At 41.2% G+C, this 16,855-nt stretch overlaps 1 protein-coding gene across 1 annotated transcript; it reads right to left on the bottom strand.

The window, feature by feature from the left end:
- Nucleotides 1–1,638: 1,638 nt before the first annotated feature.
- Nucleotides 1,639–13,559, bottom strand: CHMP6 (charged multivesicular body protein 6). Its single transcript, XM_063293381.1, has 8 exons — nt 13,459–13,559; nt 10,796–10,905; nt 9,788–9,875; nt 7,805–7,891; nt 7,650–7,715; nt 7,259–7,339; nt 5,459–5,513; nt 1,639–1,909 (listed from the first exon to the last, which is right to left on the bottom strand). Exons 1-8 carry the CDS (start codon nt 13,519–13,521, stop codon nt 1,857–1,859), a joined length of 603 nt encoding a protein of 200 aa, XP_063149451.1. The 5' UTR covers nt 13,522–13,559; the 3' UTR covers nt 1,639–1,856.
- Between the last annotated feature and the right edge of the window lie 3,296 nt (nt 13,560–16,855).

The raw sequence follows: 16,855 nt of genomic DNA, 5'->3' as shown, positions 1-16,855 counted from the left end.
CTGCCATCTGGTGAACAATGCATATACAGCAGTATCTTGTCAAATCTGGCAACAAGCAAACAACTTGCAAGTCCCCTTAATTAACTACCAGCCCAAGGTAAACTGAATGCTTCCAAAATCAATGTAATGTAACAGAGTATTATTGATATCTGAACCATCCACTCAAGGGAAGTCTATTCAGTTCATTGCCCAGCCTTCAGGAGTTGGGGGTGGGCTGGGTGGCAATTGTATTTGTAGCGTTAAGGCCTTAGGGGGGGTCCCAAAGGCTGATGACAAGTGTTGCCTGAGTACTTCAAGGATCAGATTCAAACCAAAGGGGCTTAGCCAAAACCCACTAGAAAAACATCACCTCCAAGATGCCTGACTCCCCTAGTTTGAGTTCTCTCCTACTATTCTATTTCTGAATTCTAATCTAATGAAGTAGAGGGGGAGAGAAGATGACTTCAACAGAAGGAACATTTTTTCAGATGTTGATTCTACTGGGTGAAAAGGTCAGCTAGCAGGAACATCAAATACCACTGTAGGTCAAGTATTCCTAGAGGAGCCTTTAAAAATCACCCATTCCAGCTCAATTGGCTGCCCAGCCACTTTGGACAGGAGCACTGTTTTAGCAGGCCATATGGAAAGAAGTATCATATCCCATGCAAATCTGCTCTCAGGGATGGATAGGACCAAGGTAGATAGCAACTACAAAGGCAGCTCAAGCCCATAGGTACAAGCTCCTGAAGACATGCAATGCTGGGTGAAATCAAGCCTTCAACATCTGCTGAAGCAGACAACACTACAGAATTAATTGGCATCCAGCCCTTTCCAATATTCAGGGAACTGAAGGGACATTCAGGTTTCCTGTAAGAGGAGAACCATGTGGGTGGCCCTGGCTCACTATGTTCTTAAGCCCACCTACTAACTCAAGAATGGGAGCCCACCTACTAACTCAAGAATGATTTCATCACTGAAATCAAAAGGTACCTTTTCTGAGTCTGCCCACTGCCCAGATCTGTGAAGCTGAGAAGGACAGGAGCCATCAAAACCACTCTATTATTGAGCTTGTTTCTTTTTGAAAAGCTATCAGAAGCTGAACTCATATGCAGCATCTTCATGCTGTGGGATTCTGGAGGAAAAAGAAAAAGCTAGAGGCCTGGGAAGCATCTGAAGCACAACTCCTTAGCAAGCCATTTAGACTTCTCCCCCAGCAGGAAACAGTCCTTCTCTTTTCTAATGAATAAGCCCATCAGCCTTGCATTGTTCCCCAGTGCCCAGGTCTACTAGTATATTAACCTCAAGAGCATACTGAACATGGAATAAACTTCTTGAATCTCCACTAGCTGCTAACACAAGAAGCTGGAACCACTAATGGAAGAGATGCTCCCATCTTGGCACAAAGCCAACAGATTGAACAAGGTTCAAAAATTCCATCCTTGTAACAAGCAGCCTTTCAGAAAAGCCAGTGTGAAATGAGTCAAGAGGAAGGCAAAGGTCCCACAGAAGTTCTTTCCTCTGGGTAGCCAAAGCTTGTAGCAGTGCCAACATGCTCCAACATGTACCAGGAACTGAGAGGAAGTGAGAGAGAGGCTGTGCTGGCATCTGAGGCAGGTCTGTAGCGGAAATCTGGTTGTAGAAAGCATTTGGCTTGGAGGGTTTAAGAGTCACCATTTAATCCCATTTACGTTACAAAAAGGAGGAGTGTGCACGCTACAAAATAACCTTGATATGGGAACATTAACCAGTTACAGCTTCCATTCTGTGCAGGAAACCTGCTCCAGTATGGCTGGGTAATGCCAGCAGGGAGGCCTCCTATACCCCAGGCATGCTGGGATTCCAAGATTCAATGCAGGGATACCCCGCAGGTAGTGGAGTTAAGATGCAGCAATCAGTTCTGGCTTTGGTTTGACTCTGATGGGCGATTTTTCTGTGGAGAAGGAAAAACACACATAAAGAGGAAGGAGTTATTGGTTTTGAATGGTTTTAGAGCCAGTAAAGCCTAAGCAGTGGTTTATGCAATCCTGAAGCTGACAAACACCTGGAGCAACTTTTCAGGAACTCAGACCTAGGCTTCCTTTGCCACCTGCTCATACATACAAACGTCCCCCCGATATGAATGGTGAATTCCTCTGTTCTTCCAGAATGATCATAATTGTGTGTTTGTGCCGTTGTATTCTTCTGATGCTGCATTAATACCACATCTGTCAAGGTCAACTAACAAATGAGGCAATGCTTGCCCAAATGCAACCTCCCCACGCCCTGCCCCAATCTTTCTGGAGAGGCTGCGCTTAGCTAAGAGAGCACTCTCCAATTCTGCTCTTCAGAGGATGAACAGTGTTCTCTCAGTGGCCACCTAATGCCTTTGAAAAGAAAGGCACTGTGACAAGGCACAGATGTTCATGGAAGAACATGCCAAGCAGCTGGTCTATATTGTGCTACTATTAATCGTACTGTGAATGCAAAGGTAAGTGGCAAGAGACTCTGTAGTAAGCAAAGACAATGTTGTTGTTGTTGTTGTTTTAACAAGCCTCTTCTTCTGTACAGTTTCCCTGAAAGCTTTCCTCTGACCTACCTCCCCAGGTCTAACCCAATTAAGGGAAGGATTAGTCAAACCAAGAAAAGGTTAAAATAACAACAAACTCTGTAAATAAAAGCCAGATCTTGCTGCTTGCTAGAAGAGCTATATACTTACACATGGTATTCTATAGTTGGGTGTATCTTATCTTTTATTATTATTATTATCAATATCATTTGTTATTTATCATATTTATATACTGCATGCTTTCAACAGAGCCAGCCCATGACACTTTCCAACAAACAATTAAGTCCCAAAGATAAAAGATACAAAATACCATAACACTTTGTAAAATCCTAAAACAGTAATCATATAGTGCCCCCCACCTCCAATCACAAAACAATATGAAACCTAGCATCAACATTAAAGACTGCAGATCAAAATGCACTCTCTGGGGAAAGGTGCAAGTGCAAAAATACATTCTAATCTCCCCCACCCCCCAAAAAAAACATGCAGGAAAAAAGCAGCCAAACTGTCAGGGGAAGGGATTTTCATAGCACTGGAGCCATCACCAACATCACAGATTCCAGGTGAACCTCTTTCCAGGGTGGCATGTACAAAAGGCCTTTATCTGAAGAATGCAACTCCAGGCCTACAACATACACAGGAGGTCTTTCCTTTAGGAAGGTGGGACCCAAGCCTTTCAGAAATTTACAGGTAGTCTTCACTTAACAACCACTCATTTAGTGCCAGTTCAGATTTACAACGGTGCTAGAAAAACTGACTTACGACCGGTCCTCACACTTAAAACCATTGCAGCATCCCTGCGGTCACGTGATCACGGTTCGGGTACTTGGCAACCAGTTCACATTCATGCATGACCGTTGCAACAACCCGTGGTCACGTGATCGCCATTTTTGACCTTCCCAGCTGGAGTCTGACAAGCAAAATCAATGGGGAACCACATGATTTGCTTAACGACCATGTGGTTTGCTTAACACCCAGTGATTTGCTTAATGACCACCACAAAAATGTTGTAAAATCAGGTCAGATTTGCTTAATGACTACTTTGCTTAGTGACCAAAATTCCAGTCCCAGTTGTGATCGTTAAGCAAGGACTACCTGTAGTATCAAGCACCTTGAATCTGATTCAGAAATCTGTTGGCTGGCAGCTTAGCCAGAATTTGTCACATGCTCCTGCTAAGACACGCCTGACAGAAGTATGGCCACCGCAATTTGGATCTGTGACAATTTCCAGTTCTCCTTAAAGGACTTCTTTATACTGAGCATGTTGCAATAGTCTATTTGGGAGATAACCAAAGCATGAATCATATGATCTCTCCAGAAAGGGTCGAAACTGGTAAATTATATATGGGTGAGAAAAGGTGCTGTAGGCCTTCCACTGACCTGTACACTCAAGGACAGCACAAGGTCCAAGAACCCATCCAACAAACTGCAGATTTACTCCTTCAGGAGAAAAATATCAATCTAGAATAGGAAGAGTCCCTTCCAACCATCTTAGAACTCACCAACCACCAATCCTTCTGACTTGTCTGGATTCAGCTTTAATCTGCTGCACCTCATGCAGACTACAATCTGGTCCAAGCAAAACCGATTCTAAATACATGTGCTTTCAATCTATTTTTGTGAGCACCAGGTTCGAGGCATGATTATTACAATTAACTTATTAAAAATCAGAAAATTGCTTTGGGGGTGTACAGTTGGAAGTTGACATCTCGTGATATAGATTCAGTTTGGAAGAAGTGCTTCAGAATATGCAGGAGTGCAAACATGGCACCTATTTGTTACTCATTTAAGCAGCTGTGCTGTTTTCCAGGATCATACAGTGGCAGCTACTGCAGAGAAGCTTCCCCTGTTGCTACATGATCCTGAAATCAGATGTGGCTGCTTTAATGAGTCAAATGAAATCTGAGGCACCATAAAGCCCTACTTTTTAGTTCTCATCCTTTTTGTACAACTACTGCTTCCTACTTTCATTCTCTACCAATTCACTACAGCACCACTTATCTTACATTTCAGTGTTTGCTTTCAGAAACAAAAGAGACAAGCAAACTGAACAAAAAACAGGAGCCAGATGTTTAAGACACGAATTAGAAATAACTTTATTTTTTTAATTGGAGATTCTAGATTTTAGACTCTCATAGCAATTCAGAATTAGGTAAGAGATAAGAAAACAGTTAACAGTTTCTACATAAACAAAGAATTGTTCAAAATGCTATGTTCTGTGCCTGAAATGGGAAAAGCACTTGAGTATAATGTAGTGAAAACTAACCTCATATGAAGTCTATGCCCCAATATGGTATAATGATTAAAGTGCAGGACTGAGATGACACACGCCCAGGTTCAAATCTCTATTGAACCATGAAGCTCACAGGGTAACTATGGGCTATGGTGACCCTCTCAGATTAGAAGGGTTGTTAGGAGAAAAAGATCAGCAGATCCCCATATATGCTGCTTTGAGTTTCCAGTGGAAATATGGAATGTAACAATAAAATAGGTAAGATCTACAGCTAGTGCAAAGTAGTAGTTAAGAGGCTGAGATTCCAAAGTGTACTAGGCCCAGGTCCAAATTACATCTAATATAAATAGAAAAGTCACTCTTTTTTCAGCCTTCCCTTTTGTTAATACTGGGCTAATGCAAAATACCTACTTACAAGGTAATTTATAAAAAATTACCACCAAATAGTAAAAGCAAAAGACTACAAACTCAAAAGCTTTATATAATTTATAGTAACTGGGCTGGGAGCTGAACACAGAGTAAGCATTGGGACAGACTATTATAAATAGCCCTAGAGATGCTTGTGAATGTTTTGTAGATTTCATGCCTCTCTTGAATGAAGTATTTCATGCAAACACAGTCAAGAGCCAGAGCCCTCTTCTGCTTTGCGCACAATGGCAATATCAAAAGGAGAGGAAAAACTCCAAACAGATAAATACTACCTGGAATCTTTTCTGGGAGAGGCTCTGAGGGAACCTCTGGAAGATCAATCTGCTCCTGGAATAAAAAAAAAATGCTCCTCGTAAAACACATATTCTACAGATAGCAAACAACTTTGTATTACTGTAAAACTTTTAAATGTACAGGAAGGAACTATGTTACCATCTGTCTGCCACCTCTAGGGTTTTGAGTCTGTATTATTTACAAGCGTTGCTCTTTCAGCACCTTGATGGACTATTCTGATTAATTTGGTTACATGACAGCTATCGGTTCTTCAATGAATAAACCTCAAGTATAAAGACTGCATGGGGATGGACAGGTAGTTTTCTTGACAATACAGCAATGGTTTGCCACTGTGTTTTTTTTTTCACACCTACTTTATAGTTCTTGGACTTCCTGGTCCAATGCTGTTCAATTTTTTCAAGATTTCCCACAGCTGTCTGGTTGTTGTCTACAATGCATTCACCAGAGCATGGGACAAGAACAGACATCTCTTAGGAAACATTGTGGATTGCTCAAATTAATAGCTATGGGTTCATAATAATTCCAGTCAGATACATAGTCACCATTTCCTGTCAAGCAATAATGTATGGTTGCTGTGATACTACCTCTTCCTTTATCCCTGAAACTGCTGGTAGACACCACAGCAGGAGAACTACAGGAACTTCCTAACTTGTAAGGAAGAAGAACCAGAAGATTACTGAAGCACTATTTATCTCTCTCTTTTTTGCCCAGAGTAAGAAGAAAAGATATAAAGTGAACTGATTTGTATTTCCTGCAGAAATAGCCACTATTTCTCTTCTAGTGTAGACAGTCTGGTAAATACTGAGACATGAAGCCAATTTAAAACATATGCAGTCCTATCTAGAGTTACCCAAAGACTAAACCAAATAATGAATTTACTAATGCCCCAAGATTATCTCTTTGAATTTTCTTGAGCTAAGTTCTGTTGGAAAGCAAAACAAACAAACAAACAAACAGTCCTGGGTTAAAGTTCATTATTTTTTGTAATAAAGACTGATAGAAATATATCATCAGCTTTAAAGACTACACTGTTTTGTTTCTAATATGGGAAACTTGTTTCCTCTTTGGTCAGTTAAAACATGCAAAGAAGAACCAGAATGGAAAAAGCTCCTAATATTAACAGGGGCCACACCTTTTCTAATTTTTCCTTTTGAAAAGACATGAAGGTAATTACAATCCCCCATATCTTCCCTATTCCCTTTCTTTCCTATTCCCCTTAACATATAATTCCAACCAAAACATCTAGGATTTTCCATCCTGAATTTTAGCTACTGGAGTGAAATATCTATTGGCCTCCTCTCTGCACAGATTTGTAAGTTATTAATTATTTTTGTTGCCAACCTATTTCTAACCTGAACACAAAATACAGCATACTGGTACTCACATAAATGCATACGTATTGTGGAAATAAACCTTATTTATGCCAGAGTGAAGGGCCAACTTTCTAAGAAGGGAATTATGCAGCTGGAAAAGTGGTCCAAAATAGGATCTATACAGTAGTTCAGGGCATATGGAATGGCCATCACCAGAGACTAGTGTATAACAGTACCTCACCTTCAGAGGAATAGAAAGAAATAAAAGGATAATATTCTATCCTTTTATTTAAAGTTTATCTTGAAGGATCAAACTGAATCCTTCAAAGACTCAGAAGGTTAATGCAGATGATATAATCAGAATGTTTTGGGGCCTATCATGTGACAGAAATGCTGGATGAAAATGCTGCTTCCTAATAAAAGATATCACTTCAAAATACAACTCCTGAACTAATTGGTACTTACCTGAGTGATGGCATCTAATTCAGCTAAAATGGCATCTTCATCCTCTGCAGTGAAACTGCCAGACAATATCTCATCTATTTGCTGCAAAGAAAAAGGCAGATGGCTTGATGAACACCACTGCAGTAACAAATCCCCAAGTTTTCAGCTCCCTCACTGACCTGTGGCACGCTCAAAAAACATGAACACTGTACCTGTCTGTTTCAGTCTCAGCTTTGATACTAAGGATTAATTTAATACACACTTTCAGGAATATGGTAAGGTACTTTCTGCTGCATATAAGCAGTGCAAGTACCTTAAAAATCCAAGGGAGTAACGTGGTGGAATACAAGTAATAAAAAAAAGGGTGCCTTGCACTGGGCACTGCAGAATGGGCCACGCCAGCAATACATACCCTCTGGTACTCTACGGCTTCCTGGGTTTCATCCATGATTCTTTCCACCTCTTCTATTGACATAACCTATAAGAGAGCCCCACAATTTCACATGAAAAGTTGATTGGCAATGGAATGCTGTTTAAGAGAGGGCAGGGAGCTCTGCTCATACTCACTTGATGCATTTTATTTAAACATTCATTGCCAATTTTGAGGCCCTCGATCACTTTCATCTCGATCTGTGTGAATTCAATATCGTGGACCTGTGAGAGAGAAGACAAAGATCAGGGAGCGCTATGCGCTATCCATAAGGATGAAGGAAAGCAGTCAGGGGACAAGGCAAAATCTACTTCCCACCTGCCAACATAAAGGCAAGCAAGGAAAGGTTCGGAAAGCTGGTTTGCATGAATGCTGCACTGCCACATTTCAGTGGCATTCCACTAGTCTCCGCACAGCACCGCAATCACATAAGCCAGACATTTTCCTCTTGGCAATCACTTGTGCTGTTGACCATAAAGTACAGGGAGTCCAGCTATATCCTAAGCTGCTTGGCAGAACTAGAGTCTAGGGCTGGTATCATATAGTGTGCTAAATCTCAGATGAATAAGCTAGAACTGCCTTAGTTTGTACAGCACACTACAACTCAAGTCATGGTTTAAAATCCATAAAAGGCTGGGTTCACACTACCTGTTATCCCCAAATCAAACAAACTATAAATTATCATAGAATCAGACCTGAAAATGACCAGAGAGGTCATCTAATCCAACCCCTTACTCAAGGCAGGATACATGACAGCATCTCTAGCAAGTGACTATCCAGCCTGTGTTTAAAGCCTTCAAGCAAAGAGAACTCACCACATCCTGTGACAGCCTGTTTCACTGGCCGACAGCTTGTAACCTGGAGGGTCTGTGATGCATGGACCTAGCCCCAGGTAAAATAACTAGCCTTCCCTCAGTAAATGAGAATCTTGCTATGTCAGCAATAAAAGCAGGAGAAATCTAAGTTATATTAATTGCATGAAACTAGGGTCCACCAAATCAATAGGACTACAAGTTGTTCAAATTATTGATCCTCTGCCTCTCCACCTTTCTTGCAAAAAGATACACAGAAAACATGAATGTACACTCTATCACCCCTCCTCTAAAAAGCAAGCATATTACAGCTGTGACAAGTTTGATTAGAGGGCTGGATGAACATCAAAAAAAGATGGAACGAGGGACAGTTCAGTCAATCATCAGTGACCATTAAAGTAGCCGATGCTGTACAAAGCTGTCATTCTGTTCTCAAGACAGGCAATAGAGGTAGTCCCTGACTTACGACCACAATAGGCACCGGAAAATTTGGCATTAAGCACTGTGGTTGTTAAGCAAGGTATCATGTGAATGCACCAAATTTTACATTTTTGCGTCAGATGTTAAGCAAATCACTGTGGTCATTAAATGAATCATGCAGTTCCCCACTGATTTTGCTTGTTGGAAACCAGCCAGGAAGGTCACAAATTACGATCATGTGACCCCAAGACGCTGCAACTGTCATAAATACATGCTGGTTGCCAAGTGCCCAAATTTTGATCACATGACCACAGGGATGCTGCAATGTTCATAAGTGCAAGGACTGGTCATAAGTCACTTTCTCCAGCACCGCTGTAACTTTGAATGGTTGTTAAACAAATGGGTGTAAGTCAAGGACTACCTGTATACACTTGTGCCAAGGACAGGCATTCTGTGTATACTTGAAGATAAGCTGAGAATTTTAGGTTCCAAAATACACCCCCAAAATTGGGTTAAGCTTATCTGTGGACCACAGATTTTTTAAAGCCCATTGCGGCCCAACTGTGCAAACAGCGGCCAAATGCTTAGCAGTATTTTGGTTAAAACTTCGGTTAAAAATTCAAGGGTTGGCTGATCTGGGGCTGACACATTTTTCATGGTATTTTGATCAAAATTTTGAAGGTCAGCTTATCCAGGAGTATATACAGTACTCCTAAGGGAAGCTTAAACCACACTATTCCACCATAAGAGTCAAGGTGAATCCCAAGTTAAAGAAGTCCACTTATATCAGAAGTGAATTAAACTAAACTCCGGAGTTTACATATAAGCCACACTTCAGAAATCCTGAAAGTCAGCTGCAATTCAGAAAGTACTCCAAATCTCACATACCATGCGTTCTAAGTTGCTAATTTGGTTTTCAGTTTTGTCTAACAGTTGCTCCTGATAACGCTTCTTCTTTAGCAGAAGCTTGGCTTTCCTAGGAGGAGAAAAAAGGGAGTGGATGAAAAACCAAGTCTAGAAAAATATTATACCAAGCCATTTCTGTCTGGTCTCAGTTAAAAAAAAATCATTTATTTCAGGATTCTCTAACACAAGTTAACTAAATATTCCTGGGAAAAACATACAGATTGTCCACAGAAATAGCCTGGCAAATTGCCTCTGGTCAAGTAAGGCTTATTTTTCATCATTATAGTCAACAAAATTGATATTTGTTCCCTAGGAATCTTTTTAATATTTTAAAATGTTTTAAAAGCTTATGGCCATTACGTTAACACAACACAATGATTAAATTGCAATGGCTGCCAACCTGTTTCCAGATATTATTATTTTTATTTATTTAAAATATTTACATTTATTGTAAAAAAATAAAAATTTAGAAATGTAAAACCCCAGAAAATAGCAGAGAAACACAATAGCTATAATAACCCCCACACACACAAAAACACCCAACCCTGAAACAGTTAAATGATTACAAGCAGAAAAACAATTACACAGTACAATCTCTCCTAAAAAGAAAGTTTTTCATTAACTTCTGGAAGTCTGTCGGTAAGGAAATGAGATGGGCTCCCTGAGAATGGAATTCCGGAAGTTAAGGGCATCAACTGAAAATGCTGTCTGCCCAGACCCAAACAAAGGGATTATTGGGACACACCAGAATACCTCCAAATATCAGTCTCTACTATACACGGCAGAGGACTAGCAAGCATTGGAGGGCATATTTCAGCTGAAACATCAGTGGAAATCATTTGAGTTAGGCTGTATTAAAACTTGGTATTACATCATCCAAGCTTTCCACATCCAGATGTGTCCAGGGGACGGTTGTGGTACCTTACATTGAGAATACCTCGACTAATAATACATAGCTGTAAGCACAACCTCCATCCAGAAGTGACTTACTCTTTCTTGCCATCCTTTAGTAGTTGACGAGCAACAATTCTCTCCCGCTCCAGTTGTAGAGAAATCTTTTTCTGATATTGCTTTAATTTGTCCCGCTGCTGTTTTAGTTGCTGGAGAAGAAAGCAAACAGTCCGTTAGACAAAACCTTTTCTTCTTTAGGCAGATATGCCTGTAAACCCAGCAGTCTTGATCTCCAACCTACTGTGCTGGAAGAATACTGGAAAGTTAGAATTGGAGTTGAAGGTTAAGCTGTGCAAAATTAAAGCCAAGTCATTGCTCCTGGGTCATTGTTACAAATCATATGTTAAAAGATACTAAAAAAATAATTGTGAGAAAGAGATAACGCCATCCCTGGCATGCACATAAAACTTCTAATGCCCAAGGCATAAGGGTGCCCTATTAGAATCAGTAGGTTGGGGTATCCTTCAGAAAAACTGCTTATGTTGCTATTCATTCACTAATAGAAAATTTTTGATCTTCCAGATGTTGTTAAGCGTACAGTTCTTCTCATATGTGGCCATGGGCTGGTGACTGAAGGAAGCTGGAATTCAGAGGATCATAGATTTCCTCTTCTGGCTAATGGGATTTCTTTTTTAAAATTAAAGAGATCAATTACATTCTTTGCCATGAGTGTTTCTAGCAGCAGGGTTTTAAGAGACGGCATGAATCATATTAAAGAAGTATTATATTTCATTCCAACATTTCTCTCCATTCTGTATACAGTTTCAGTATCTTCTGAACTGAAAGTGAAAGCACGGTAACTCAAAATTTCTCTGCTGACAGATTCAACACAAACATGTACTGGAAGCTATTGACATATATGAAAAGGATCCTCATAAAGTAATGAAGGAACTCTGAAGTGTCATGAAACATTTTGGTAAGGCATCCCACTGATTACCAAAGACAGGGCCTTCTCAGTTGTGGCACTCTACTCTTTAACTGCCTTCTCTAAGGCAGCTTACTTGGTGCTTACACTGATAGGTTTCAAGACTTCTCTCATTTTAAACAGCATTTATCTATTACTTTTTTAGACCCTTCTTTTGTCAAGAAATTCAAGGCAGGATATGTTCATAACAGCTCTACAAGATAGGTTAGGTTAAGAAACAGTAACTGGCCCATAGCCATCCACAGATCTTTATAGCTATGTGAAGAATGAACCTAGTTATATATATTTTACATTCTGGATCATTTTTCTTTTTAAAGAATTTCCTGTGATTTATTGATTTTTTTTCTTTAAAAAATACCATGCACAGATTTTGTTGTTAAATGAAGAATTGTAGTTCATGGAAAAGCATACGCTTTGAGTGTAAAAATATTCCAGGTCCAAATCCTGGTTTTTCCAGGTAGGACTGGAAAATATTTCTGCTGAAAACTTTCACTAAGTGACAGCAAGAGTCTTGCTGTAAGAAACAATATAGAGCCAAGTAGCCAAATACACTGACTTCAGATGCTACAAATTCTATTTCCTACATACCTTTAGTGTATATTAAGTAACTATATGAAAAGATTCCACTTCACAGATTAAGAAATTGGAACGTAATAGGTCAAACAAAGGCCAATTGTTTCTTTGAGATTTCCTTTAACAAAACTTTGAGACAAGTCCCCATGCTTCCTATTCAGTGATCTGCATTTTACCTTATGCATTTCTACAACCTGTAAAATTTCTCCATCCTACACATTATGGTTCTTTTCCCAAAATATTCTTCACTTTCTGCCAGTTATGCTGCTCTCCAACTTTTCTCATGCTATTTAAATAGCAGTGTCTTACACTTTTTATGTTCAAGACATTCAGAAAAACTCTACAGCACATCCAACGCATGGTAATAATTCTAACTTCAATAGGACGTAGCATCTTCAGGGTATTTCTTTAAGATAGCGTAAGAGGCTGTCATAGGTTTTACAGTGTAGAATTTGGGTCAGAACACTGGGGCAAAATTTCAAGCCAGGATTCCCAATTCTGGACAGCATACAATGTCCAGGAGAGCTTCCACCCACCTACCAGCCAGAGTTGGCTCATGGCTGTGTTCCCAAAGTGTGAACGGCCAGAGGTGGCTTATGCAATCGGTCGCAATTAGGTTAACCATGCCTTACATACAGCTTGCTATTCCACACTATTATTGTAGACAGCAAACTACTGTTTGAAGCGTTCTGCCTTGTTGCACTGACATGCCAAAGCAAGGAGAAGAAAGGTGTCAGACCAGTGGCTTGACCCAGAGGTGGCGCGCGCGCATGCATGCACGCATGCACGCATGCACACGCACACAGACTTTTTAAAGAGAAGGAAAAAAAAGGAAAGTGGAAAAGGACTGCGAGGAAGTCTGTGGAGGAAGTCGTCGCCGTAAAAGAGAACAAAGTCGCTTCCTTTTCCGCGTTACTAGTTATGTCGGCAGGTGCGCCTCTTCCACCCCATTCCCGCACGTGCCAGCGTCCCCTCTCCCGAGCTCGGCCTTAAAAAGCACCCGGAGCGCGCGCCGCTTTGCACTCGCTTCTCTGGAAGAAAGGGGCTGGGGCGACCGCGGAAAGGGTGAGCAGCAAGTGTTACCCTGAAGCCCCGGAGGAAAGGCAGCCCTGCTGGGTCTGATGGGAGAGATGCCCACGGAGCCCCTGGCGCACGGCCGCAACCTGCCACTCCCGCGATCTCCCTCCCCGGTCCCCGCTCTCACCAGGACGGCCTTATCTTGCTCGGTAACGCGGGTCTGCCGCTTGCGACCGAACAGATTCCCCATCGCCCCGGCCCCGCCCGCGCGGCCTGGCCTACATTGGCCCCACCCGTTCCTTACTTCAGTACGGAGGCCACCGAGGCTCTATTCTGGCAGAACGAGACCCGCTAGCCTCGGAGCGAAATCGACAGCTGACTCACGTCGCAGAGTTAAGAAAATGTAGAGGAAGATTCCCCTTTTTCTGGATAGCAAACTTCCGGGACAAGTTATAGTTTTACTGGAAGAACGAGATAGGATTCAACTTCCGGTTCTCTAAAAATCTTCCTCCTTCCGGGGAGGAAGTGACGTATACTGTGCACTTTTACTGTACAGTATGGAGAAAAGTAGCTTCGCCTTCAGTGCGGTATTTTGTGAGGGAAGGTGGTCGTAGCTTTCATTGTCCGAGAAGGCAAGGTGATTGATAATTGATAATATCTTCAAATGACGTATGCATTCAATCTCTGACTTGAACTAATTTAGGGCATCCTTTATTCTTTGCATCCCTGGTTGGTGCTTTTTTGGCAAGGTTTTGCCTGTGGAAGAGCCTGAGGAACTCAGAAGTTTGCACAATTTTTGTGGTCAGTTTCGTTAGTCCAGATATTAGCTGATGATGGATTTAGGCTGACCAGCATAGCCGTGGTTGAGTACTACCCAGAAATAAACAAATGTTTGTAGGAAAGAGACAAATTAGGGTGTTTTTTCCTAATTTATTTTATAGATTTTAAAAATTAAAAGCAAAATTGTTCCATGTGAATGAATCAAATGCACGGCAGCTGCATGAACTCTACTTGGTGGGAGAGGAGACTAAGGAAAATGGCACCCTTGCTGCAACATTACTTGAATGGATCTTGGTCTGACAGGTGGTCCACACAAACAAACCTTAATGTTGTTCTAGCATTCTGTATTAATTTAAGGCCAGTGACATCTGCAGGGAAGTCAAAATCTGCAAAATGGCAGGTATGGCATAATCCAAGCCCTGCACCATTCGTATGTGCATCTACATGGCACATATGTACAAAAGGGCCAAGGCCTGGATCATGACACTGCTCCTGACCTCTTGCAGATATTACTCCACCCCTCCCAGGGACACCCCTGTTTGCTGCAATTTTATGCTGGATCACATGACAGAAAGCCTCACTGTTGAACACTTTAATGCTCATTTCTGAGAAAACATGCTTCAGCAAGGCTAAGGCCTGCAGGGTTGAAGGTAGGAGCTTCCAAATCTCCTCTCTCAGAAGTTGTTTGGGTCTTCATACCCTGGTTCTGCCTCCTAGTTTGGGGAAGCAGCTTGGTAGTTCCTGCCGCCACCCTTTGTCTTACAAAGGGCACATCACCTGTTCATCCACCCTTTAACCCTGGCGTGCAAAAGAAATAGAGCTCTCACACCCTGTGCTGCATTCTTGGTGATTAAAAAGTCAAAATGCAAAAACTGAAATAATTTCTATAGTGCCATCTCCTGGCCATGTAGCATAAGAGTGGTGACTAGAAGAATCAGCCATTCTTTTCCCCCTTGGGAGACAAATCAATATCACAGGAGGTAAACAAAATCAAACTTTATTAAAAAGAAAAAAATAATTAAACAAAAGACTCCTTTTAACTTTAAGCATTAAAATCAGACATTCAGTATGGTAGAATATAACTACAGAGCTCCCCAAATCACAACAATACAGTAGCTTACAAATTAGTTAAGAAAGAAAAATTCAAAAGGAAATGTAATTTTCTCCTACAGATGAAGAGCATTCTACCTAAAATTTCCAATGACGGATTGGAAAATTTTCAATTTTTTAATACAGATCACCAAGAAAAAATAAAAAGTATATGTTCATGAACACAGCCTGAAGTATGACTGAAGGCTGAAAAATACCTAATTCCATAATTTGTACTGCGAGAGAAAGAACACGAGACTTAGCGTAACACAAAAAAGTAACCTGGCACAACTTGATGGGTACACTTTTTGTTTATGTCTTCAGTTCTGAAGCAAATTGTGCTCAGTTTCAAAGTGTTTGGATTTCTTCAGCTTCTTGGAGATTCCCAGTGTTCACAGAGGCTGTTGGGGGGAGAGAAACCCTGTTTCTCATACAGCCTTTTTCTGTAGAGTCCTCTCTGTTTTAAAAAGGACAAACCTTCTCCAGCGGTGGAATGGGCTGGGGTTTCTGACTCTGTGTATGTGTCAAAGTTGTAAATCTAATCTGGAATCTGACATGCAGGCTACTTTCACCACACAAGCCTAGGATCAGATTATGTGAAAGCAATACATTGCTTGACTTCTAGAAATCACTGTTCCCAAAGTGAAACCCTTTCTCCCTTCCATTCCATACAGGACAACGGAGCATGTTTTCCCTGGAATTACCGCTGAAACACACACAGAAGCAGACACAACATTTTATTTACATGTGGATTCAGAGATGCCCAATCAGGCTTGTATAAAAACCTTGCCCAAGGGCAGAAAAGCCTTGAAATACAGAAACATGTAATTCAAGCCCTGCCCTACATTCTACCTATGAGCCTGCTAACTACGGAGCAAAGGAGAGGAGTCAGATTTAAGAAAGAAGGTTGGATTTGTCCCAAAATTGATGAAGAGGACCAGTATGAATATAATGAAGCCTGGAGAAGGCTTTCAGCTAACAGCTGGTACTTCCCACACCGCCTAAATACTGTTCCCATTTTATCATATGCCAGCTCTTCTTTAGAGTGATTTGTGAAGTATATTTTTTTTTAAAAAACCTCTATGCTCTCTGTGTGCATCTGGATGGGTAGAGAGAGGAAACGGATCTCTGGGATACTTCCGAGTTTCTTCTAGGGTTGCTTTGTTACTCTTTTGTTTCCCCCTCCAAGGGAATCTGCTGCGCACCATGGAAATGATCTGCAGAGAGAAACTCAGGTTTTCAAGATTCTGTTATTTTACCCAACAACAATGAAGTAGTACTCCTAGGATCCCTGCAGAGTCTTGTTTCTTGACCTGACCTACTTTGAAGGGATGACATTCATTTTGAAAGCTGTCCAAGTTTCTCTCTGTCCCATCTTATACTGAAGAAAACCAAGGCAGGGTTATTTTGAGTTTTTTTCTCACACTTGCTTCAATCTCTAGACTGTGTAATCTTTTCTGCAAGTCCCTCCTTAATGGTTCTTTTATACCTTCCGCCAGATCATTTCTTTACAGGACCCTGTGCTGGTTGCCAATAAGCTTCCAGGTGAAATTTAAAGTTCTAGTTCTTGGTGCCAAGTTATCTGCAGAACTGCTTTCTTCCCTTGGCATTGGCCTGGCCAGTTTGATCTAGCTGGGGGAAGCTGTTAATGGGTCCCCACTATGGGGAGGAGAGAGGACCCAAGGCTTGCAGGTGCTGTTTTTTGGTGGCAGCTC

This window comes from Candoia aspera, chromosome 2, assembly GCF_035149785.1.
Source record: "Candoia aspera isolate rCanAsp1 chromosome 2, rCanAsp1.hap2, whole genome shotgun sequence".
NCBI classification, from domain to species: Eukaryota; Metazoa; Chordata; class Lepidosauria; order Squamata; family Boidae; genus Candoia; species Candoia aspera.
Note: the sequence above shows the minus strand (reverse complement) of the source record. Positions and strands in the feature narration are given on the sequence as shown.